At 50.5% G+C, this 26,507-nt stretch overlaps 1 protein-coding gene across 5 annotated transcripts in view; it reads right to left on the minus strand.

The window, feature by feature from the left end:
• pnt (ETS transcription factor pointed) overlaps nucleotides 1-26,507 on the minus strand; it is a 196,753-nt gene that overhangs the window by 70,012 nt on the left and 100,234 nt on the right. The window contains exon 1 of one of the 5 annotated variants that reach the window (XM_065429331.2): nucleotides 22,081-22,410. The exons of 3 other annotated variants lie outside the window; for them this stretch is intronic. Coding sequence is in view for 1 of the 2 variants with exons in the window: in XM_065429327.2 (XP_065285399.1) it covers nucleotides 4,691-4,919 (229 nt within the window). In the remaining variant the exon portion in view is untranslated. Of the gene's footprint in view, nucleotides 1-4,690; nucleotides 5,668-22,080; nucleotides 22,411-26,507 lie in introns of those variants that run through there. One more of the 5 variants, XM_065429327.2, reaches the window with a different exon arrangement.

A 26,507-nucleotide genomic window follows, 5' to 3' on the forward strand; every position in this document is an offset into this window, starting at 1 on the left:
CAATTGGTGAGTCAGCTAGCACACATAAGTGGTCCACGGCGACCCGCCCCAATCTCACTGCTCAACTAGAGACAATGACCTTAATTCGACCCCCACGCCGTCCATCATCAAGAGAGCGCGAAGCGTGCGTTATAGGGCGCCATATGCGTGGCCGTTAGACTACTCGTCTGATCTAGATCCGAGCCAATAGTGCTCAGTTATGGACTACTTTAACCATCTTCTTGCCCTTAAGCGCAATTTTATATGGCGTGGGAGACTACACGCAGGAGGGGACCACGCGTACGCATATTATTTGGTGATGAAACTTGATGTTGGAAAATTAACAGTGATCTCACCGATGCTGGTACCAGGGAGGCGTACAGCGCAAAACAACAACAACAACAACAACAACAACAACAACAACAACAACAACAATAATAATAATAATAATAATAATAATAATAATAATAATAATAATAATAATAATAATAATAATAATAATCTCCGTGGGTCCTATCTATTCAGTAAAAAAGGAAGCCATCGATGTCGAAAGGGATGAGCTGTCTCCCTAAATATTTGGCTTGAATTATCAGCAAGCATGACGGACCACGTGACTAACAATAGGCGTACACAGACAACCAGCCATGTGCATTGTCTCGAACTTATGAACAACCCCCCCCCCCCCCCCCAATTTACGTGTCTGTCACGTGGCGATCCGCGACCTACGGAACGCACACACACGATGACACCTGATTATTTCAGCGCCACGTAGCCAGTAAATTGAAAGGGTGTTTTAGAGAAATCGATCGTGCAGTAATTAGAGCCTCAGCTATCTGCCCGTTTTGCACGCAGCTACAAATTCGCGACACACGCATCCACCTGACGAAGGCACCTCGGATTAGAAAACAAGCAAAAAGCTGGCAGATGGCTGGGGCGGTAGCGATAAGCCACAACTTTATCTAAGGGCTCACTAATGAGAGATAGAGAACTAGGTGAATAGAAACATCTAACCTCTAGCGAAAAGGTGGCCAAAGAAATTCGTCATCAGGATATCATGTTCGATCCCATTGGTCAACAGAGCTATTGGGGGACGTGCGTGTTCTCTAAATCATCCGCATCATCAACGCGCCCGTCAACCCCACCAGCACCGTTGCTGTCGATTGAGTTAAAAATTGACATACCAATGCAATTCAGTTTAAGTCGACATCGACAAACATTCCTTCAGTGTGCAAGAACCCTTACGAAGACCTGAAAACAGCCATGCATCGACGGCAATTTTTCGCTGAGGAATGTTGAGTGAATGCACAGCAAAGTGATAGTCGGTAAGCACGTGTTAACCTTTGCACCCGTGAGTAACATTTTTAAAGGATCTGTTGCTCACACGCGCTAACTATTATGGCCCGATAAAATCTTCGCGCAGCAGGAAAATAAGAGAGGCAAGGCTCGATGCCCCCGAGAGTCACATGAATGATTTCGCCATCGTCACACACTCGCATACATCGCATCGGGCGAAGGAAACAAAGCACTATCGGTCTGTACGTACCTCGTGAGCGCGGCGATGCGAGTGTTTGAAAACAAGTCTTCCCACGAAAACAGCGAAGCGCGCGAGACTCCTCATGTCTGCCTAATAGAAGCGTCATGTCACGGTTTGTCGAGATGGCAATGCAACTGCGCCGTATAGATGCGCACAGCCGATGGGGTAGTAGTAATTCCCCGCCAAAGTGATTCTTTTGCAACAGATTCTTCAAGAAGCTCCGGAGAAAGACTGAGAGAAACAGGAACGTACAAAAACAAACGTCGTTTCATTAGTCATCGAATGCTGTACACACCGTACAGCCGCGCGCTATATAGTCAAGGGCGGCCTTAAGGGTAATGGCAGGAAACGACGTGAAGGGGCTTCCCACAGCCACGTTCGCCCCCGACTGGTCAGTGGCATTGCTCTGCATGCATGTAAGTTACTACCCGTGCTTGAAGAAAAAAAAAGACTCGGGGCCACTGGGGACGGTCGAATGTGAGGCGAATTTTCACGAAGGTTCCCCGGTTGACGGAACATAACCTAGGCTGCCACGATGCTGAAATCGACGGGTCCCTGGAGCCTAGAAACGAGTCAGCGATTTTTGCACGGACTTGTGGTCGCCTCTGATCTCGCACTTCATATGGAGAGAGACAAGGATAAATGAAAAGCATGGATGTTAACCAGGACTGAACTCATTTACCTACCTTGCGCTGCTGGAAGGGGAGGAATAGATTAAGAGTAGCAGAGAAAATCAAGTCTTGATTTCGCCGACGTAGTTAAAATTCTCAGCTTTGTATCATTGACCGTCGCTCAGTCCGGTTACCTTCAGGGCTGCAACAACTGCGAGGAATCTGCGGGTAATATTGGATTTTGCCATTTGGCTTACTGTTTAAAAGTGAGAAAGCTGAGTGGAAACACCTGGCGCAGTAAGCCAGGTTCTATCGATGGCCTGGCATTAGCTTTAAGGCAGGGAATGTCCGCAGCTACAAACGAATACCGAAGAGAACATCTCCTTCTCGTATAAATACATGCCATGGTACTTCAGCTGGCAAACATTCTTTCGGGTCCCCGCTTTTCGTCTGCATGCATGTGAAGAAATAATTAACTGCCTTATGTTACGGTATGGGTGTCTTCAGATCAAAGGTTATCGGCATTGATTGTATTCTTAACGATATTTGTGAGAATATCGTTTTATCATGTTTCTGCGATGATATGCGTCTATTAAACCACAAAAAGGGTTGGGTACTTCTTGTGCTACATTTTTCATGTACGGGAGTTGGTAACCCATATACATATATCGACGTACCAAAAGACGACAGAGAAGACTAGAAGGGAGGTTTCAAGTCCACAGGTGAAATAAATGACCAATGATCTGTTACTTAACCAATTAGTTAGCGCGCTTAGTACGTGCTCACATAGGAATGCAATTCGCATTTGGAATCCGTACTATACTCAATCAATGTCTGCAAGTGTTGCACACTGGAGACATGTTTCTTTTTTTTTCGAGTCTTCTTCTATTATGTGAAAGTTTGTGCATAGTTTTTGACCTACCCTCTCACTTTGACCGCTATCATGACAGTCATGGTTTTGTTAGCTGGCAAACTTGTTACATTGCATGGCAAACTTCGTTGGCTTGCCGTCCTCTTGTGTGTAGTATTCTTCACAGAACATGCTTCAGCCGATGAAGGACACATGCCTGTTAGCTCTGGTTACTTTCAAGAAGGCGACGGAACTCGCCGCACCGGCCACATTTAAACATGTTCCAACTACGTCATCCCGACTGCCATCTTGGCGAGATGGTGCAGGGCCGCCTATTTCCCGATAAGATCTCCTACGTGCCCCGGACCAACTGTTTTACGATAAACTTCGCGTCAACATAATAGCGAGTTCGATCACACAACAGCTGCTGTTTCCTATAAAATGTTACAAGAACTTTGCACTTTCGCACCGGCAACGTCCGGTCCAGCACATGACCACTGGGGAAAAAGAGTCATGGATTCACGCCGAAAGACCTCCCAGAAAGGCACCACCCCTGCAGAGGTTGCGAGCGTGACTCGACATACTAATTATGTACGCGCCAAACTACAGGCCGGCAAGCTGCGCTTGGGCCACGTGCTGACATGGGTCGGAGAAAAAGAAAGGCACGAGCAGAGCAAATGAAAGAAGAGAGACCACCACTTGGCCATCTTTCCCAAGGCGTGCGCTAGCCTGGAACAAAGCCCGGAGAACGGAAATACGCGTAAAACGAGATTCCGTCTTTCGCCGCGTCCCCGCCATTGGGTCGTCTCCGCGGAAATGCGAATCCGATTAGGGCATCGAGAGAGGGAGAGAAGAAACGCTGCACGAGTTAGGCGCCACTGTCGTCTTCGTGCGTACGCCTGCACTCTCGTACTTGTGCTCCCACTCGTCCATCATCCACGGCTCCGGCTCCGTGTCAATGATAATGGCGCCATCGTACTGCCCCCCCCCCCTTTCCCCTCTCCCTTCCTCGTGGCGCGCTCGCGCACCAGCTCTTCATTCAAGTGCCGCGAGGGCAGACGCCCGCGTATGCAAATCAGGGCGTGTTCCTCAGTCCTTTCTACTCAAAGCCTTACGTAAAAGTGGCGAGTCATCCTTCGCGAATCGGTTACGCACGCCATGCAGGAGTTGGTACCCTGCTTCTAGCGCGCTGAGGTAACGCGCTGGAGTCATCACAAACAAGAGGCGTTTATTCAAGAACCAAGGCGTGTTCTTGCATTGCGTAGTAGTAGTTAGCGGCAATAAGACAGTTCATGACAGCTGTTCTAGTTTAGCAGAAATTTGAGGACTACGGACTAGCCTGGCGAGACACGGGGCCGTATTTTATGACCATTCATATGATTTCTCCTTCATATGAGGGATCACGCATCGCTCGGACTGGCCGTACCTCAATAACAGCGGCTTGAGGGCGTCCAAGCCAATTACGCAAATCCAGAAGAATCGAAATGTCTATGGATGCAGAATACGACCAATGAGCGTGAATCGAGAAAGCTTAACATTCACAGTTAAGCGTATATCACCGACCATGATAAAGATACCACATCAAGAATATCGCGCATTCTTGTGCAAATGCAATGTGGTGAGAGAGTAATGACAATATAAACGTTGCAGGAGGTGAACTAAGGAATTCGGAAACCGAATTGTAATATCTGTAGCTCGAAACTGTGCTGAGCTTACCTTTTGTAGTTTTGTGAAGCGCTGTCTTAGGTGCCGGAGGCGGCCGCATCTTAAAGTCCGTTCTGGAGATCTCGTTATGGCTATGGTGATGGTGGTGACTGACGGGTGTGTTGTTCGCTTCTCGCGTCAACCGTGGCGTTGAGTCCGGTGACGGCGGACCGGATGGGAGCATCTGTGCTCGGTTTTTGACCAGTGGTCGCGGCGTTTCTTCGCTAAGCACCATCGTCATCCAGCAAGGACGCGTCTGTACACTTTTGTGTTCCCTTTGATTCTTCACCTTCGTAAAGTGCAGGTTACCTCACAGTCCAAACATGTGAGAAGTGCGCCCGCAGTCACGTGAAGGAGGGTCTCCGGAATTGCACATTGGATCACAAAAAGCTGTCGGAGTCTTGTGAGCGGCGCCCAAACGGTGTGAAAGCTCAAGGGCAAAGAAGCGGCGGAGGCTAAATCAGGTCACACGTTCTTAATGTAGGCGCGGCAGCAGCCGTAATCCATCACGCGTATCCATCGCCAACACAGAACGGCGGAGCTTCGTCGTGGGCAGCTGCGTTGTCGTCCTAGCCCTCGGTGATGGTGTGGCCCCGGAGACGACGGCGCGGCGTCGAGACTACGGCGGCAACAGAAACCGGCGACGGAGACAGGTGATTAGTCTCCTCCATTCACGGGCACACTCTCGGCTGACGACATCGGGCGGGCTGCGAAAGGGGAAAGCCGGCGGTGGTCAATCGCGCGCGGTCTTCGCGACGACGGTCAAGGACGGCGGTGGCGAGCGCACGGGGGGAATTAAATCCGCCAGGCGCTGCAGCTTTTCAGAACAAGAAACTCGCCGAGCTGGCAACCTTCCGGAAGCAAGGAGCGACACGACGTGGCGGCACCACCAAAACACCACCACTACCACAGCTGCCACCGGCGGACCAGACGCCGACCATGTGCTGTCGCTTGCGCTGCTGGCTCCTTCGTCTCCGCTGCTCTGCCCGCAACAGACGCAGCACCACTCGCGCCGTACCACCCTCGCCCTCGAAATGTCAATGGAGAGGAGTTGTAGTCGTAGTAGGGTAGTAAAGTGCGTAAGGCGAGGGAGAACGGCTCCGCTACACGAAAGGAGGACGGTAAGGGAGAGGCGGCGGTGAGCACTTCTGAGTCCTAAAGGTTGGGGGGACGAACCAGAGTGAAGAAGACGGACGACACCTGAGCCACGGCCGGAGACGGTTGGAGAGAAGGGGAAACGCGCGAGCAGCGCGGCGAGAGCGGGCCACGGCCGTCACATCCGGTCGTGGGGGGGGGGGGGGGGGGGGGTCTCCCCGTCTCCTTACTCTCCCGTGACACCCCCCGCCAACCCCTCCACTGCCTCCAACGTGCTCGCTCCCCACCGCCATGGATGAAACCTTCCAAACACCCCCCTCAACCTCCTCGCTTATTTCCATCATCATCATCACTATACGGGGACTGAGTTTTGAGGACTGGGGCAAGGCTGCGTGGATGTTACGGTGTGTATTTCCTTTTTCCGAGCTGCCCCGCGCCAGCACGCCGGGCCGCGCCAACCTCCCCTCTCACGGAATCGCAGAGTAGTGCTAAGTCAGGTGGTGCCAGTGGACGCCGCAGCGATTTTTGAGCGGGTTTGCTTCTTTCTTTCTTTCATTCTTTTTTTTTTTCAATTACTTTTGGGATACGAGCCGATGGATGAGTGAGGTCGTATGTGTGCATCGGGTGCGAGAAAGCGGAGTAGAGTGGGCGAAAAGAAGTAAGGGAGCAGACCCAAGAAAACAGGACGGGGGACTCCTTTTCCGGCCCGTGAAGGCCTCAGTATACGAATAAGAAACGAAGCACCCTGTGTTGTCCTTCTGGGTCTGTTTGTTTCTCCTGGCTCGCGCATTTCTCAATGGAGTCGCGTGAATTGGTGGCTAGAGCGGAGGAGCGCGCGAAGAATGGAGCTCACAGTGAGAAGACGAGTTCCCTTCTCCGAAAACAGTGATGATAAGAAGAAAAGACATTCCCTCCTTTCTTATTCAACACAGCGGAGTGCTAAGAAGGCAGCAACGACGAAGAAAACGCGTAGACTGCGAGGGACATTGGGAGCAAGGGCGTCCGGAGGTTCAGACGGTTCGTTTTCTTAAGCGTGACTCAGCAAGAGCCGGTTTGGATGCAAGGTGCCCGCCCACGCACACGTAACTGTGCAAGATAGTTGCGGTAGCCTACCAAAGACAAGCGTGAACGCGCGTTCGCCGAATCTCTGCCATCTCTTCTGGTTGGCTTCATTCACTTTGGCGCCACCGTGTCTTGCGTGCAAGGTATCGCCGCGTCATCAAATAAAACAAACAAATCATTGGATCTTATAGGAGGTTTCAAGAGTACGTCCTCGTGGTTTACGAAAGAACATGGGCACGACAGCCACAGCGATAATTAGAGAGCAGTGCAATATAGTTCGATGGTAAACGAAGCGCAGAGACAGCGTGCCTCTGTACTTCGTTTGTCAAAAATCCAGTGTCCCCCTGTAGCATCCAAATGGCACCTAAATTTCCATTGGATGCGACGCCACGTCACGAGCACGCCACCTCACGAGAGCGCCTCGACGAAGCAGAGCGGGCGAAATGAAACACCTGCTGAGCGATAGCGCGCCAGGTGCTGCGTGAGGGGAGATGGCATCGTTGCGACGCTACGTCAACCTCGCTCTCACTCTCAAAAGCCAGCGCTCGGTTTGTATCTGGGCGCGCCTGCCTGCCCGCCTCGGTGGACACTGCTGCTTCCTCGGTCTCTCGTCGCGCAAGACGTCGGTGGTATTCGTCGTTGGCACCGAAGGCTGCCGCTGCTTGCTGTGTCGGGCAGCACGTACGGCTATAGTGCATTTAATCGCAGCGCAAAACTCGAGGGACCGCTCAGCGGCATTCAATTGGACATTGATGGTTTCGCATTCACAACTCATAAAACGTGCTTAAGTGTCCTCGGATTAAAAAAGAACATAAGAAATTTAACCGGCATCGCTTTAAACAGGTTTTACGCAACCTTCGCAAAGTGCTTTAAGGACGGAACATTGCATGTGAATTCTCTTAGGCCATCAATATCAAAGTACGGTTCCCGGAAACGCTCTCTTTTTGTTAATACATAAACGTGTCAACCAACCGGCAGGTCAGCTTGAAAAACGGCGTTGTGAACAAGAATGTTTGAAGCCATTTCGCAACTGTGCTTTCTACGGTTGAGCGCGGCCGGGGAGATCAGCTGCGCCAGCCCCCAACATTGACGCACCTGTGCAGACGACGCAGTGATGGAGAGCAACGGTGCGCGACAAGCGAAGTCGCCGCCGTCGACCAACGCTTTCCCCCAAGTCGCGGCGGTGCTGCCATTACCGGCCGCCCTCAACCGCAGAGCTGCGGTCATAAAGAAGCAGGCGCCAAAAAGGTGCGGAGGGAGTAGAACCGCCATCGCCACACAAGAGACGATCACGAGGGCGGTTGTGCTCGGTGGCTGTTGCCCTGCTGCTCCCTCTTCGCAGAACCCTCGCCGCGCGTACAACACGTAACGAGCAGTATGCGCAAGCAGGACCACAACAACGAGCGAAGGAGCACGGTTGTTTTCGCCGCAGCGTCCACGCACGCACACAAGGCGATGGGCGAGGCGTGCGTTCGTAGCCGGCGCGAGGTAGGCGACGACGAATAGTGGCAACAAAAGAGCAGCGGAGAGAGGGCACACCGCGTCTTTTCATGCTATGGAGAAGAAGCAGAAACAACAGCAGCAGCAGCTTCGTCGATTGTCTCGGAGCGCGCCGCTAAGGACGCGTCTCCCCTGAGTCAGCCTTCGCGGCGAAGGTGTTTCCACAGAAAAGAAAGAACGCCGCCAGTGGCGGCCGATTGCTATGACCTTCTGCGCAAAAGAATAGCGAGCTCGTGTTCGTGCGTCTCGGTGGCGAGGGACGCACACGAGGAGGGTACGCCAGGAATCTTTTATTGCGGCTAATCAGAGGCCCCCCTGTGCGCGTGCTCCCGCAGAGGGGACAGTATGCGCTCTTCCCTGCTACATTCTCATCGTCTGGCGCGCTCGCCGCTGACGCAAGGTTGGCTGGCTACGATGAGCGGCAAAGCTGCCTTCTGGGAGCCAGGCAAGGCTGGCGTCGCCTCAAACATCAGACGTAACGGGCTGCCGGGTTCGCCGCCTTCTTTCCTGCCGGTTGAAATGCACGTCCGCAGGTGCCAGCTATGCAAACGAGCTGCCCCAGGAATGGACCAGGGAGCTGCGTGAATCTTGTTAACAGGTCGGTGATCTCGATGCTCAGGATCAACTATAGATTTAGCCGTGATTCGCCGGCTGTAAGCGAGGCGAAAAGATATAACGAGAACCTCGTGCCACATTAGAATGCACGCGCGTGAACGAAGAGCACTTTCCAAGCCTGAAGGCCAAAGAAATTCTCGAACTAAGGTATATCGGTGGAGAATAAACAGATGAACGTTTCAGCTCCACGTTGAACATCACTAATGAGTAAACTTCCGCTACCTTGAATCGAGGAAGCTTGTACCATCCACGTGCGTTATTATGCAACTTCAAGGCTTAATAACGGACAATGCCTAATGTTTCGCGCAATGCCATATGCTACGAGCACTTGTGCGACCATCATGGCGAAACTAAAAAGAAAAAAATTATAATACATAAACAAACGCGAAGTAATCTGGCCGAATACTGTGCACCGGAAGTACCATCCCACGTGATTATAGTTTCATCATTGCGTACAATCATACTTTTATAGCGAAGCGCACGTCTCGCATACGAAACCCGTGACGGTAAAAGAAGACATGCAGCCAAAAAAGTGCATTTCGTATGCGCCGTAGAGGACAACCTCTTTCCATGCCGCCAGGCGACACAAGTCAGTCGCGATAAGAGAAAGATTACCTCACAAAGCGTATATTACAAACGCCTGACACAAAACAACGCGGCTTCAATGTCATACTCGAAAGGCTACCTTTGCACTTCTCCGTGGACAGGCAGCCATCGCAGGAGAAATTTCCATGAATTACGCATATAATGGTGCGGCAAACAATTTCTGTATGGCACCACAGCGCCTGCATGATCTCAAGGATCCATGCGACCACGCGAGAGCGCATCGTCCGCATGTGACGTAAGTGAGCCGCATGAGATCAGTTAGAATTCTGACTCGACCGCGACTAATTCTAGCGCCGCATACGGCACAGGCGAGTCAAGTAAAATTACTTCTGTGTCTCGGTGTCGCAATAAGCCACGAAGATCGCGATTAAAACGCGCCATATTGCTGTCTCCTGCAAGGCGTATACGTAAAGTGTGCCCAAGGTAACGAAGCTCTGTGTTTGTTATTGTTTCTTTCCTGGAACGGCTTTAACTGGTGTTTTACGGTAAGAGAACTGTGAACCACTGAGCTTTAATGACATTCACCGCGAGCTTGTTTACGCGCGCAGCCTTCGAGAAGGGCCATGGTGCACGACTGTTCTGGCACGACGTTATCATGCAGCATGTCGGAGAGGTGGAAAGCGCACACGTGCTGTTTCAAAAAGGGAGAGACGTATATGCTGCTCCGACAGGCCAGTCAATGCTACCATATCGTCCATAGCGGTCTAGACAGCCTTCACTTACTTCATTGAACGATCTTACGGTTGGAGGTGTCACCTCGCAGCGGAAACAGTGCGAGACACACACAACACCGAGCAGCGTTCATGTAGTATGCCTCAGCCCTCGTTTTTCGCACCGTTCTCACTAGAAGATGCAGAATACTTACTAACCCAAAATTGTAAGTTTTTGCAGAGGTGTCACGGCAACTTAAGTGAGTGAGTAACAACTTTATTAATCGAAGGAGTGAGGGGTAAGCGAGGCTAAGCTACGTAGGCTGCCAAGCTGCGCTTCTCGTTAACGTCTTCAGCTCGTGCCAGGACTCGTGTCTGGATGTCTCGGTCGGGGCTGGAGAGGAGGGCCTCCCATTGTTTCTCGGTGGGGGGTGACGAGACAAGGTCGGTGGGCGAGGAATCCTCCGGGCAGCCCCGGAGGACGTGGTTCAGCGAGGCAACGTCGCAGCATAGGCAGCAGCGTGAATCGATGACAGCTAGGTGGATGTGCGAATGCGTGAGGCGGCGCGTAAAGTGCGGGACTGGAGGCGACGCCAGGCGATCTCGGACCGCTTGGGAAGACTGCCGTGAGGGCACGGGTAGGCGTGTCGTTCGAGACCATAGTGCTCGGCACTATGGCCACCTACCATATCGTGGTAGGTGGCCATGGACTCCGGCGCCGGGGCGTCCGATGCGGAGGGGCCCACCGCTTGGTCGACGAATCCTCGAACGTGTTGGTGAGCCGACTCGTTGCCGGGATGGCCCGAGTGGGTGGGAACTCGGACCACTCGGTTCGGTTCCTAAACTATGAACGTGCAACGCTTACCACCTGGTGATATTTTATATTAGATGCGCGAATGAGGGAAGGGCAACATCTCGCAAGAAGCACAAGGACAGATATTCAAGACCAGGCGCCCAATTCACAAAGCTTTTCATTCGTAAGTGATTTTTGCCATTGGCCGCCCGCCTTCGATAATGATATAAGATAGGCTGGAATTTTCTCTTGTGAACAATTTTAGCATAAGAGCTTTTCTTGGATATGGGCCCAGAGAACTGCGGATCAATGTTCAGTATTCTGGCGAGCACTGACATAACTGTTGCTAGTTTTTTTCTTAGTTTAATTTTTTAAATTTCTTTTGCATTTGTTTACTGTAACGCATTGCGCAGGTGCTATGGTGGGTCTGCTACACACATCCTATGATCTTATTAAATAAAACTAGGTCTGAGCTGGCGCCGCTTGTTCCTTCTCATTGCATTGTCAGAGTTACGCGCCAGACCTATTCTCCTCCGGTTCCATTATTCACGGTTCTTCTGACCATCGCCGGCCGTGACGTACTATAAAAGGAAAAATAGGCTCATCTAGGTTTGTCATTCACACATGGCAATTATTATAGCTCAGTCTTTCAGCGACTGGATTCTTCTTAAACCAGAAGAAAAGGCGAGTGACAGTGGCGATGCCAGTTTGGGATCTCGCAACGGCTTCTCACTGACGTCACAAATTCAGGCAGTGAGTGCTAACTCAAGGGCTAGTTGATTGTGTATAAATGAACAGGATTATTTTGCATTTGCAGGTATAAGAAAAATCTTTATCTCGCTGCTTTATGGACACTTCTTGTACGAAATAAACTTAAATTCAGTAAAATAACATGCAGTCCCTGACGTCACATTGTCGCCGTGAGCGCCCGGCGCCAAGTTTTGAAAGGAAAGTATGATCTTAATTTTACCCCTAATAACGACCCTTCTGCCCCCTGAAAGCACAAATAGCCCCAAAACAAAAATGCCGCAGTCCAAATTGAATGAGTGAATATCAGTATCCATTTAGGCGATAAAATGGAAACGAAACACACGGCTCCGTTAGAAGCACTACTTCTCATTGAATTATTTATTGCGGTGCGCAATTCGGTGATCGCCGTATAGAAAAGCATATATAACTATATGCTTCCTTTTTCTTGTATGTGTGTGTGTGTGTGTGTGTGTGCGTGCGTGCGTGCGTGCGTGCGTGTGTGTGTGTGTGTGTGTGTGTGTGTGTGTGTGTGTGTGTGTGTGTGTGTGTGTGTGTGTGTGTGTGTGTGTGTGTGTGTGTGTGTGTGTGTGTGTGTGATATCTATGTCACATTACAAAAATGCTGTTTCCTCCAAATGAAAAAAAAAAAAATTGCACGCTGCACTCATTCGTGGTTGCACGTTAAACCTTGCGCATGAAATGCGACACCCGAGTGATCTTTATTGACTTTCCCCAAGTGCAACACATTGGTAACGAATTGCTCTTCACCTTATGGGGGTCACTGTATTGCTGCACGTCTAAACGAAGCCTACAATACACAAGTATCAGCTTGCGCAAGGCCGGTGCAACTTCTCTGCGAGAAACGTGCGAGACTTCAAAAAGAAAAAAAAATAAGAAGAAGAACAGTCCGCGAGGGACAAAAGGAACAGTGCAAATATATCTTTGTGGCTGTTGCCGTGATCAGAACAGTCGAGCTTCATCAGCGACTACACGCACAAACACTGAGGCTGATCCGGTGGAGATTCCGTTTTTCGCGAAAGCCACGCTTCCCTCACACCTGCCGCAATTCGCAGGTCACGCGCGTATAGCGCTTCACAGATTGCTCAGTCACGATCTGCCGCGATCTGCCGCTGATGCCTCACTAACCTTCACCGTTCAAGGTTTATATGTTTCTGACGATTAACACGAGCCCACAGTCGACCCATAATGGAGACAGTGGGATGTCGGAGGCCAAGAGAGGTGGTACAATTTGCGCTTTGAGAACGTGAGATGACGTATGTATACGCACACACACACAAAAGGGGGGGGGAGAGAAAGAAAACAACAAGAAAACAACAAGAAAACCACAACAATGGATGCTTGGTCATCCATGCACGTTAGTGAGAGACTCCGTGACCTTTCGCAATGACCTTGGCTCTGTGCAGCAGCACTCGGATTTGATGAGCCCATAGATAAGCGCGATGTTTACAAAGTTTGTTCGTTTCGAACGAAAGTGCTTTGCGCGCAGGTTATGGTAAACACAAACCACGCGGCTTTGCCTTCAACGCTGTCGGCCTCACCACCAAGCTCTTGAGAATATGCGGGTTCGAAAACGTGATTTCCCTTTGCAGCCAGCACGCCATAAGTAAATGAGCGCTTGATAAACGTACACGTCCTAGACATATAGACACGAATAAGAGTTTTATGGCAGGCCTGGCATGCTACTCAGGGTGATATGGTGAAAAATTAAAGAAAGGAAGTCAGATAACGTAAACGTCGTAAGCACGCCATAACGTGCTTTCACAGAAAATTTCAGCTTCTGTGATTTTTCATATGTAATTCTATGCTTCGCGAGTACTAACTTTTTATACGTCCCCGCACACGTAGTCATGCTGAACGCGTTGTAGATATTGCGTAACAAATAATAACTAATAATAAAAAATCGCTGACCATTGCACATGTGATATCACAGTTACTCTACTACAAAGGCAATAATACACAAGTATGAAGCTGCTTCTCTAGAAGCACTGCGTGAACGAGCACAAACTTGTTTCCAGCTCGTGAAAACATCGGGACACTAGTCACCACTTTGCAAGAAATAAAGAAAGAAAGGAAAAGAAAGAAAGCGATCCGTGCAGCAATGTCATTTAGATATGCCAGTGCAGAGGCAGTGAAAGAAACACGGAGAGAGAGAAAGAGAGAGAGAGAGAGAGCGGAGCGCGCTGGTGAGAGTGGTGTCAGTTTCTGAGTTCCAGCGATGAGCAGCTGCTTCGAGTTGAGAAATGAAAGAGAGAGAGAAAGAGATAATAAAGGAGCAGCTGGAAAACACTAAGCCAAGAATAGAGCTCGAAGAACTGCGAATGAGCAAGCACTACACTGCGGTCCAGCAAAGACTGGTTCGTCAGAAGGCGCGGCTGATGCGGCGGAGGGAGCGCGAGGGTACACCGTGCAGAAGCGACGTGCTTGCGCGCGACAACGCGAAACAAGCGCAAATTTCGCAGACTGCAGGAGGCAACGAACCCTCGGAGGTTGAATCACGCACGCGTTATCGCCACCAGGGATCCGAGCGCGCGCGCGCCTTTCGCCCGCACTTGTCGGCACTCGCGCGCCATGCTGGCTACGGAACCCACAAGCACCACGCGCGGCCGATAAGAACTTGGCGATAAGGATCGCAGCTAAGGGACCAGCAGCCAACTCGCAGCAGCGTAAACACGGCGAGTTGTTGTAAGCCGAGCTCTCACGTCACGCAGGCTGGTGCCTTGGATATTGTGCGCGTTTCCTTTTTGTCTGTTTAACGCCACTTGTCCGTGGTCGCGTGGGTAAGTGTCGAAAGACAGCGCACCTCTCCCAGTGGCGACGATGTCGGGGGCACTAAACAACGCGATACCTTATAGGCTGGACGTGCGCTTATGAAGGCGCGGGAAGACAGACATTGTTGGATTTCCTAATAATCAGCCTGCTTTGGTTGCATCAGGAACTGCGACATAACGGCGCAGCACAAAGGGAGTGCCGACCACAACGGACAGTCATCTTATTAACAAAAGCAGTGTCATGAAAGTGAAGCGGCGGCTTTAGGCGGGATACTTTAAACCTCCACATATATGCATGCACGAGCCTTCATGAAAATGCCGACACCTTTCGCTCACTAGAGCCTGCGGTCGAGAACCTGGTCCAGTGTCCTGCCCCCGCGTTTGCAGCGGATGCTCATTGCTAGGGTGAGCAGGCCAAACAATACTCAAGAGACAGCACGCAGAGGTGCCGGGATACGAGAAAACCAACCTGAGAACAATGCGTGTTTCCGCACGGACGATCAGTTCCACACAACGCTCCTCTATAGTTTCCGCACGAATAGGGCGCGCACACATTTATATTAGTGACCCTGTAATATACAATCTGGCAATCCGTGTGAAATTAAAAACAATTTGTGATCGTGGAAAACGAAGTTATCGGACTACAATTATTCGGTGTCACCTCGTGGGGCGAACGTTAATTCCATTCACGTTCACGCATTAAGAATGACACTGCAGTTGCAAGGCGTGTGAAGGGTACACTGTGGAGGAGCATTGAAGTACAACGCAGCTCGCAAATATACGGCAAATGCTCTCCTCGCCATAGCCTCAACGGTCGTGTGTGCCGGACCGGAAGACCTTGGTGCCTCTCGGTAGTGCATGAATGACATTCCTCGCCCTCCCGCACTTTCTAACCGTGCCAAGTACGCGCTGTCTGAACTAGACGTCTCGGCGACAGTCAGACTGTCAAGAAACAGTAATTATTCCGATGGCGCAGCATGCGAGGGAGAGACGAGCATCCATTCCCATACTGATGCAGGAAGCAACTCATTTGAACCGTTACGTCTCTGGCTAGAGGGGCACTGACATACAGGCCAAGGGAACGAAAAGTAGAGCACTAAAATACACTAGTGCTGCAGGCAGCGAAACAAAGGCACAAAGAGAGAAAGAGAAAGCTGGGGAGGTGCGCCTAAAGGTAGAGGACGCTGGGGAACCCCTTCCGTTGCAATGTCCTTGAACCATTTTCCTCTTGCCTGAAGGAAGTTGGCCAGTAGAACACAGACGGGAAAAAAAAAGAGGAAGCGGTGGCATCGGGATAAAAGTCGAAAGGATGAGGACGAAATGAAAACAATGCAAAAAAGCAAGCGATGGGGAGCGCCCGGCCTATGAAGCGAGTACAACAAACAAGCAGACAAACAAATGCGGGTATGTAGAAAGACAAGAGAGGGAGTGAAAGAAAAACCCGAACCCACCGCCGCTTGCGTATACATGTTCCTGCAAGCATTGTGTGCAGCGCGCGACTGGATGGCACCGCTATTATTTGTTTTCACATTGCCATTTTCTCCGCACGTCTTAAGAAGTCAATTTGAAGCGTATCGCAAAGAGGGGGGAAACGGTTCACGGAAGCCTTGCTAACTTTTATTTTTTCTGCATCTTGTTTTCGGACAGACACCGTCATTGCGCCAGTCAGCGTAGCCTGTTTGAACGACACAGCCCCATTCCTTCCCCCTCCGCCGACTCCACCCTCGAAACAACACAAGAAGGTCCCGCTCCACCTGCCTGCCTCCTTCTACAGTGACGTAACAAAGGCATAAAAAGCTATGTTCACTCCCTAAGCCCAGTGAAGGGGATCTCCCCTGCTATCCCCATTCTTTCCCTTTCTATTTTGTTACTGCTGCTTTACGTCGGGGCGACGTTGTTCGTCCCGACCGGAAAAGAGGAACAATGAGGCGGTGTTTAATGCAAAAAGTAAAGCGCTGTAGTGAGAGAAGTTGGTGTAAGTTTCGCTGACGACGTCATTTACAGCACCGCTTCCTCTTATCACGACGCTTCGTTCATCTTCCTCACCCGGTTGCTTAGTGGCTATGGTGTTGGGCTACTCAGCACGAGGTCGCGGGATCGAATCCCGGCCATGGCGGCCGCATTTCGATGGGGACGAAATGCGAAAACAACCGTGTACTTAGATCTAGGTGCACGTTAAAGAACCTCAGGTGGTCAGAATTTCCAGAGTCCCCCACTACGACGTGCCTCATAATCAGATCGTGGTTTTGGCACGTAAAATCATATCATTTCATTTCATTAATCTTTCTCAACCTGGTACAATGCTGCGACGTGCGCGTTAAAGGCTTTAACATGGTAGCCGTTTCCAATCTAGATCATTGTTCGCCTCCATTATTATTATTATTATTATTATTATTATTAATTTTAGTATTAGTAGTAATCTTAGCATGCAAACATACATCACAAAGAGAAATAAAGAAGAAGGAAATAAAGGAACTACAAAAATAGGGGAATAAAGAACATATCACACAGTCGCACGCAGAGTGAGAAACTAGTCCCGTTGTTGACAAAAATTCCACTACAGCTTTCCGAGCCCCATATCGAGTCGACGCGCCCTTTCGAAAGAATATATCATTAAGTGCAGTTCGTGCAAGATTAAGTTGTTGAATCTTACTCAGCAGCACACAGCGACAACTGCATGACAACGTAAAACAAGCTTTTAGTATTCTAAGTCTGTCAGACAATTAGTACTTTTTATTTCGTTTCCACTAGATATCATATAGTGGTTGTGGGTTGCACCAGAACGAGGAACAGTTTTCGGCTGCGCAGGCTTAGCTCATGCACTAGATTTGCGCGCCTAACTGCGATCTACATTCAAGCATCAGATGTGTGCAGCGCTTACAGCTGAGAACACGTGAACGTGGTAACACGGTTGCTGGGCTTGTCCCAGCACCGACAGCAGGTGACTTCAGCGAAAGCAATTGTAGATGAGGTGAGCTGCAGTCAGAGCCGATCGTTCCCCCGTTTCGCAGAGGGTCTTCCCGTGACTGCAACAATTAGTCATCTCAATTGTTCTCGCGAAACATCGTGGCATCGGGTGTCCACTGCGTTGCGTTCGTATACGTTACAAAACGACAGCAGTGAAAACTTACGATCGGTCGCAAGACGGTCGTCAGGCCTCTCGTTCTGCCTGTGCGCAGACGTGACCCTCGAGGGTTCTTTCTATACACGTGCACAACGCCCACACATACGTTACATAAACACGCTATTTTAAAAGTGCTTTCTTACGCGAAGGGTGCGCGCTCGACAACATGTGCACGCTTTCTCTGCGTTCTTTGCTCGCAGCGCGTGCCTGCACGCAACAATGCCTGAAATTACTACGCAAGCCCTTGAGAGTCTAGCGACGACGGAAATTAAGTCTGAGGCCCGTAATCCTGCAAGCGTGAACGCGGACGGAGAAAACGCGACGCAAAAGTGAGTCAATTGGCTGCGCGGGGAGCGGCCAGAGCGAAAAGCCGAGGGTGGAGCGAACACAACTCATTGTGCGCCCGCCATGGCTGGCCTCCCACAACTGCACAGCGACTCATTCGCCTTCGCACGGGGCTCGTTGTGTTTGTTTCTCGAACGCGCTCACTCGTGCCTCTTATTTTTGCCTCACCGCAATATGGCGCCTGCGATTGCGCATGTTCGGCTTTTCCTTTCTTTTTCTTTTTTCATTCCTTTCGCATACGTCCACATAGAATCTATGCCACGAGGTAGAAAAATCAAGAGACGTATTCGCACAAAAATCTTACATGTAATCTAGATCGTGTTACTGGAGGGTAAAGCTATAGGACTAGACTGAACTTTCCTCCTTCATGTCTCAGAGTCTTACAGAGCGTACTTTGGAAGAGGTTCATCTGCGTCGCAACTTTCCGCACCTTGTCTTCTTAAAAAGAGCACACGTACGGCTAGACTGGAGGTCACGGTTTCTTTTTCTTTTTTACCTGCATGTGGCAAATCTGGAATATACAAACCAATCACGGAAGCTTGCATACTGCGCACTTCGTCTTTGCAGAAAGCGCTCGATTATGCAACCTGAAAACTCACTTAAGGAAAACAAGTAGTTCCTTATCCTCGCACTAGAACGGACGGAAATTCTACAGCAACTCATTACATTGTGCCCATCGAGGCGAGCCGTCCGTGAAGTCGGCTGGGGCAAAATAAATAAAGCGCTCTCACTCGTGCATGCACATAAAGCGCGTTTCGTTTCGGTTGTTCCACTGCCTGTCTCGCCGAAAACGTAGCTATGCGTTCCACGCTAATGACCCTTGACCTGGCTTAATACCGTGTGGCTTCCTTATAGACCGAAACGATTTATCTCCAGCGACTATCACCGTTAAAACTGCACATTATATGCGTGTGTTCTGACATCGTGAACGTAAGAGCCTGGCGTACTATAAAGGAAATTCAGAGCACACGAGTGATATTGTCCGCAGCCAAGAACGTGTTCAGGACCCAAACTTGGCTCGGGGCATTTCGTTGCCACTTGCGCTAACTAGTTCCATTATCTGTGAATTCCCTAATAATATTGTTTAAATTCTTATTAATGAGGGGCCGCGACATCTTATCAACAGTAATTTAAGCTGGACGTCTATATATAATAATGCAAGCTGCCCCAGAGAGAGAGAGAGATACAGACAGACAGACAGACTGACAGACAGAGGAAAGGGGAAAAGCAGGGAGGTTAACCAGAGGGGAAGATCCGGTTTGTTACCCTACGCTGGGGAGAGAAGGGAGGGGAGGTAAAGGGATAACAAAGTAGACATAAAGAAAGAAAGGAGCATAGAAATACAATCACAGTCGGTCATTGTCACCGCATACTGTCACCGCACAGCACAGTAGCACTTGCAGCACTATAAACATCTGCTAAGGCTGCAGCCGCTTGTCCAATTTGTTTCCTTTAAAAACTGCAACAGCGCCCTCGTCGCCCTCTGCTGCGATGGGTTGTGATGGCGGCATTCTTACAAAGCCTCCGAGGTTCAGAACAGACCCCGTTAATCGCAATATCAAAGGATTAGCTGACACATGTACGCACGCACACACGAACACGCGAACGTACCCTTCTGTTCAGCGCGGCCACGATTTTAAGAACTAGGGGCGTACTTTGTACTGATCTTTATTTAATGACAACTGTTTACACCCCATCTGCAGCATATTTCTCCGCCTGTATCGATGTCGACCATGCAGTAATGGTCTTATGCGCTATTGTACAGAATCATAGCTCCGTGATTTCTTTTTTTCTTTTTTTCACGCTGCGTGCATCTGCATTTGGCGTTCCACACCCTTTATCGCGCAAGCTTGGAGAAAAATCAGCAAAGCAGTTGGCGGTGCGAGAGCTTGCAGGTGAAAGCTCCGTGTACAGCGTTCCGGGTCGCGGCATCGCCACTAGCCTGCCGCACAGCCTCATCGACGTTGACTCTTTCCTCGAGGCCCAGACGGGGAGGCTCAGTGCGGTCAGTGGCACGGTGTCGGAACGGCAGCCCCAGTGCGTGCTGCGGCTCCCGCTGTTGATTGTGGAACCACGGAGACAGCGGCAGCGGGGCGCGAAAGCCAGCAGACTTCCCCGCTTTACGGACAGGCACCTCCCCCCCCCCCCCCCCCCCTCCCCTTCAACCTTTCGCGTCTGCTTGCGAGCGCCGTGGGAAAGTCGGACAGCTGGTCGAGGACCTTCCGCCAGCCACACCGCGCGGGTTCCCGTTCTGCTAGAGAACCCAAGAAGCTGCCTTCGTCGACGAAAACGAGGGGAAAGCTCAGAAAACCGGAGGGCCAGGGGTTGTTCCCCCCAGGGAGAGACGTGAACCCCTCCCCCCCCCCCCTCTCGTCCCCTGCCTTTTTCTCCTGCCTGGCGGGAGACCTTCTTCGCCTACGCCACCCCCCTCCCGCCCTCTATACGTCTCGCGGTTTTCTGCCATTTCCATAAGGTTCTTATATGGCATGTCTTGGTTTTCTTTTCTTCCCCTTTTTTATTCCTCTTGCTCCTCAATGCCGCCTGTGCCGCCGTGCGTACGGCAAAGCGTGACACCAACTGAATGAATACCGGCCATAGAGCGAACACCCTCCTTCGTATCGCGTGCCACCGTCCCCCCAACTCCCCGGCCTTCTTTGGCAGATCTTCTAAGACTTCTAGATTTTTATCTAAAATCTTTTATGACTTGCATTTCTTTTCTTCCTCCGCGATCCTTCGGACGGAGCGCGGGCGCACTGGCACGCGTTTTCACGGCACAATGGTGCCGGCCATCGCAGCTTGCTTGTATCGTGCGCTCTCAAATAATGAAAACTGTGAAGACACGCAGGTTTCACAAAGTCAGTCACCAGGAGGAAGGACATCCTTTTTTTTATGCTGTCTTGACAACTACAAAGAAAAATAACGAAAAAAAGAGTATTTGGCTGGGCCTGCGTTAAGGAACCAGTCGAGGGGAAGAGAGAAAGGATGGCGAGACAGACGCTTTTCGAGACTACTCTGTCGCAGACGCACGCTGACCCCCGCGACCCGTGGGACAGAAAGGTCGCAACGGTCGCTCCCGGCTGAAGCCAAAGAAAGGCTTGGTAGCCCGGCACTACGTAAAGCGTTGCAAACGTGACAGTGGCAAAACACGTACGATGACCAAAATACGACGGATGATGAACCGGGAGCGGAAGAAACGAGGCATGAGTGGATATCTTCGAGAAGTGGAAACGCTGTGCTATCCCGCGGCCTGGTAAGGATGCTGCAGCTAAGGAGTGGCGACACACAGACAAGCAATTGCATATGCAAAGTGCTAAAGAGAAAACTTAAAGTAAGAATGCTTTCGAGCCGGATCACGCGTACGGCATGGAAGAGAGGGAGAGAAAAAAAAAGAACACGTGTTCACGACAGGCAGATCGGTGGGCACGTAACAACACCTGCGGGCGCACAGCTCCATCGGAACCGAACCAATGGTGGCTGCCCATGGAGAACAGGTGGTCAAGATGGGGAAACAGCTCTCGGTGGGCAAACTTCTGCCGCCGTCATCACCGCCACAACCAATAGCTGTCTTATCAGTTCCTTGGATCACTGTACTGTGCTCGCGCACACGTGGGCGCGTTCCTAGAATTGGAGGCCCTTCGCTGATGAACAGATTGTATTGGTCCCTGCAACGGCGGGTCCCATCAATATTTTTATAGCTATATTGGAAACTTGCACACCGATTGCACGTATGCACTTGCAAGCGTACACAATATGCCCAGAGAGTCAGGCGCTGAATGCAGAAATCCTCACGTCCCTGCAAAGAGACTGGTTCCAAGAAATGTTCGAGATTCATAGGTTGATAGGATTAGCTTGAAAGTATGCCTGTATACACACGATGAAACTGTCCGACTACGCGAGCAATTTAGTGAGTTTTGCCGTTTCTTTCTCAATCGAATATTTATTTAGTGGTTTATAAAGGGTTGGTAGCTAAAGGCCATTTTAATTTAGCTCTGAATACAATAAGTCGATGGGACGATGCTCCCAGTCTTCCATTAAACGTTATTAAGGGGGGTTAAGATGAGGCGTTTCACTTACCTCTAATTCGCTTCAGGTCCGATAAGTAAGTCCGCGTTAGTTTACGGATGCATGAGTTCGTCCACAACGTCCACAATGTGCCCTTTTCTACTTGGAGACCAGATGCTGATCAAATTGAGATCGCAGTAAATAGTCGTTACTTCAGTACATACACTTAAGCCCTAAGCAATCCCGACACGTCTTGCAACTGAACTATACAGCACACACGACCCTACATGTCAGATCTTCTTGCACGGCACTAACATCTAAGTGGAGTAAGGGTACAAATTCCGACAATGAGAAAAACAATGTGGTCGCCCTGGTACGAAAGGCTTCAACGGGGGCGGAGCTTGGTAGAGCGGCGTGTTTAAAGACTCGCGAGGAAAAAGTGAAACGAACAAAAGCTCAACCCTCGCGTCGGTCTTGTGCGGTGGCGCGGCACTCGTTCAACGGAAACGCCTCCTGGGCTTGCTAGCGAAGGAGATGTGCCAGCCAATAGCAGTTTCTCACTTTGAAATTGGCTTCTTTTTGTACACGGCAGCGTTGACTCGAAAAGAAGAACAAAAAGAAAGCATGAGAAAGTGTGCTGGAAGAAATCTCATCGGTGAAATGTCGGAAGCCACTCCTTTCGACGCTTTTTCCGCTAGAGGCCGTGTGGCAGGTGCGGTGGTACTGTGAGATAAAGCACGCAACTTCTGCGCTTCAAATTCAGATAACCGCTGCCATCCGAAAGAGACTGTTGCTTTCAAAAAAATGGCACAGCTCGCCCCTACGGTTAGGAACTTGTAAACTACGACTACGTCTGCATGTCGTAGCCGACACAATTTTCAGGCGTATCTACCCCAAGTATGAACAACACTAAGGAATGCTCTTTTAGGCGGCTAACATAAACAAGCTAAAAGCTGGATCATCCCGACTCTTATCGCCAGTCAGTCACACGAGCAGCGCCACTATCGCCGTTGTTGGCCTACGGTCAGTCGTGACACGGGAACTTAATGAGAAATGAATGGCTATAGTTGCCGGCGATCGGTAGCTCAATAGCTATAGCGATGCGCTACTGGTCATGCGATCGCGGGTTCGATCATTTCGTTCAAGAGCACCGGAGACGTAATTTGTACGATGATGACTTTTGCAAAGTGCAATATTCGTTTGTAACGCTGCTGCAACACATTGCCTTATAGCCTCAAGAGCGTCATTGTTGTAGGCTCAGCGGTTATTTCACATTATCAATTGCGACTACGACTTCACCGTGAAAAATGAAGCTGGATGGCTTCAGAAGGAACCTTCAGTGTTCCACTCGGCATCAGCAGCCAAACCGAGCATTGAAGCCAGCATGTTCCTCGTGTTCACCCAAAGTTTTGCAGAGAAAGCCACGAGCCCTCCCAAAGGTTCGAGATAGCGGGCCTTTCACAACTCTAACAAGCCCTCAAGACAGCTTGGGCAAGCCCTTCATCCAAGCTGCGCGAGTGCGATAGGCGTAGAGGCTCGGGCCCTCAGCACAGGCAGTGGTGCGCTCGGGCGCGTGCAGCGACGTGCTGCGAGAGGCTTCACCGTGTAGTCGTGTGCGGCAGCAGCGGCGGAAGCAGCAACGGCGATCGCTCCTGGAAAGCAACGATGCGGCGGCCCTTATCGACAGCGCGCAGCGCATTTCTGAGACAGGAAAAGGAAGTCGCGCCCCCGCGGCCCATCCCTCGCGATGTCACGCCGCGGGCCAGCCGCGAAGTCGCCGCTCGCGCGGCATCGCGCCTGCGACCGCGATACGAGCGGGAGAACGCATCTTGCTTTCGTGCGGCAGGCCACAAGGAGGAGGAGGAGCAGCCTTATTTCGCTGCACTTTGACGAAACCGAGCACGTCAGCAGGCAGCAGGCGACGAGGAGTGCAAGAGAATGACAAGCAGAGAAGAGGGAAAGTGTGAACAGCACTCGCCAAGTCGAAACAGAAGGTCAGTGCGGTAGACCTTCTCGTTCTACTTCGTTCCGCTCTCTGGTGTCAAAAGGGACGAAGCGCTCTCACTCGTCGTTCTGCCGAGGGGGCGACGCCTTCTTTGTCACGCACTGCGGCTCACTGAGGCCGGCCGCATCGGCGAACAAAACGAACAAACGGAACCGGAACATCGCTCGTGGGAGCTTACGTAGGAGTTGGGGAGGCGGGAGACGAGGAACGGCCTTCAGTACACTGCACGCAGAGCTCGTATGCACATTATCGCGCCGACTACGGCGATGGAGATTAAATTTAAAGCGACCTCCACCTGCGCCGATTAAACAATGTCGATCGAACTGTTGTAAGCAAGCTTATACGCTCAGAAGCACGAAGAACTTGGTTAATTGATTGAAGATCAATACCATGAAAAGGAAGCGGAAGCGCAAAACGTTGGCGGGAAACTAACAAGCGAGGAAGCATGCGCTCATGTTCAAAATTTCGTGCTAGAATAGAAGCGAGAGAGAGAGAGAAGTTAGCAAAGCATGCGCTGTTGTTCGTCAATACATTTTTTGATCGACACCTGCAAGAAAGCGACGAGTTCTTTCTGATGCCGCAATAGAAGTTCTTACAAGGGCTTCGATTTCACATAGAACAGTATCATCTACTGACGTAAATATTGGCTGAAGTCGAGTGCTGAACATATTGGTGCCGATTCCTGTCGTTGGCTTCTCTGCACGGCTTTATCTTTCCGACCCGATTTCCCACCGATCCTACCCTATCATTCTACGAAAGGTCATGAGAAAGAAAGAAAGAAAGAAAGAAAGAAAGAAAGAAAGAAAGAAAGGAAGGAAGAAAGAAAGAAGGAAAGAAAGAAAGCGTATGCTTGCTCTGGTAGCAAGTCCGCCTTGCAAGCAGCTTTGAAAGGAGCCGCCTCTCAAACAAAGCACTGACCGCCACTCTCCCGCAGCGCGGTCCTACTTCGCCGGCTTCAGCAAGAGAGCGGGCTCGTCAAACTTGACCTTGACCCACACAACCTTGCGGCGTCTCGCTCGTCTCTGCCTCAAAAGGAGTGCCGCTCGCTATCTCTACTAGCTAGGTCGAAGAGGGAGCGCAGTGCCAGGCGGTCGTCTTTGGTTAGACGATACCACACCACACGCGTCTCTGGTGGACATTATGAAGCCGCGGATATCAGCCGCTAGCAATCGGGGTCTGTTAAAGCTGTCGCCCTCAACGTCGCCACCAGTGCGGTTCCAGCCAAATACGCTTTCAATTAGCCATTCGGGCACGAAACCGAAGTTGCCACCAAGGCCACCAAAGTTTTCCAAACCCTTTGAACACGAGCAGCAGGCTCCTGGCACAGTGACTTTGCTGTGGAGCTCACTATTCCAGCATTTCCAGATGCTGACGTAGGGGGAAAAAAGGAAGTCGTCGCGTCTATTCTTTTTTTAGCAAGAGAGTTCCTCTGCTCAGTGATTGTAGATACATGTCGTTAATACAGCCAAACAAATTATTACCGGATAATCGGGAAACATAAGAATTTAAAAAATCACAAGCGTTAAGGTAGAATCATGCCTAAGTGGTAAGATAGCCTGCTCGCGAATTCGGGTTAACTCTGCCGGTACAAGCAAACGCTTAAACTCGAGGTTTGGTACACAGCCTAAATAGAGAAAAGAGAAAAAGAAGCTAGTGTAAACGTTGACATCAGCGTTAAACGATGGTATTTCTATGACTATTCCTTGCCTACAGCCTTCAAGGCTTGCGGCAGTAGCGTACCTGATACTGCGTGAAAGAAATACAAGCATACATGTTTATTAGCATTCCGCCTCCCTCCTCGCTCTATTATCAACTGTTAATCAGAACGAAGTCTTCGTTCAGCAACAACCCCATGATCGCAGAGGCAGACTACAGAAACTCAAACGCCTGGAAAATACGTGCGAAAAAGTTTCGCAAGTGACGATGACTGATGACGGAGAACGCGCGATTCCTGAGGAGCGCCGAGGTGCCAAGAAAGAGGGGGCAGGGAAGCCAACGCGTGCCACCTTTTGTTATGTCTACGCTTGGGTGGCTTACAATTTGTCTGCCCTTGAAAAATTCGCTGCTGCGTGCACTCGTTCGTGCCTATATTTCTGCCGGCCGCCAGCTTTATCTCTACAGCGCTTCTGGACTTTGCATGCGTTTGTTTTCAATGAGAGAGAAAAAAAAAATGAAGCGTCTTTCTTTCTGCTGTCGCACTTGTTACTCAACGAGGCAGCGCTGTGGCGGCTATCTCTACGAGCTGTCGGGCTCGCCAGAGAGAACAGACGGTTCCAAGGCCGTGGCTGCTCGACTGTGGCGAACAGCACCGAGAGCGAGTTTGAAAGCTGCTGCTCGTCGTCTGACGGGCGAGTCAGCAGTGTCCCCCTTCCTGCCTCTGCTGACAGTGAGAGGCGACGCTGACGCCGAGCCGGTTGACGTAAGAGGCTAAAATTGAAGGCAATTAAAAGGAAAACACAAAAAAAATAGAACGAGGGAAGTCATTGCGGACAAA

The sequence above is a fragment of the Dermacentor albipictus genome, chromosome 4 (assembly GCF_038994185.2).
Source record: "Dermacentor albipictus isolate Rhodes 1998 colony chromosome 4, USDA_Dalb.pri_finalv2, whole genome shotgun sequence".
NCBI classification, from domain to species: domain Eukaryota; kingdom Metazoa; phylum Arthropoda; class Arachnida; order Ixodida; family Ixodidae; genus Dermacentor; species Dermacentor albipictus.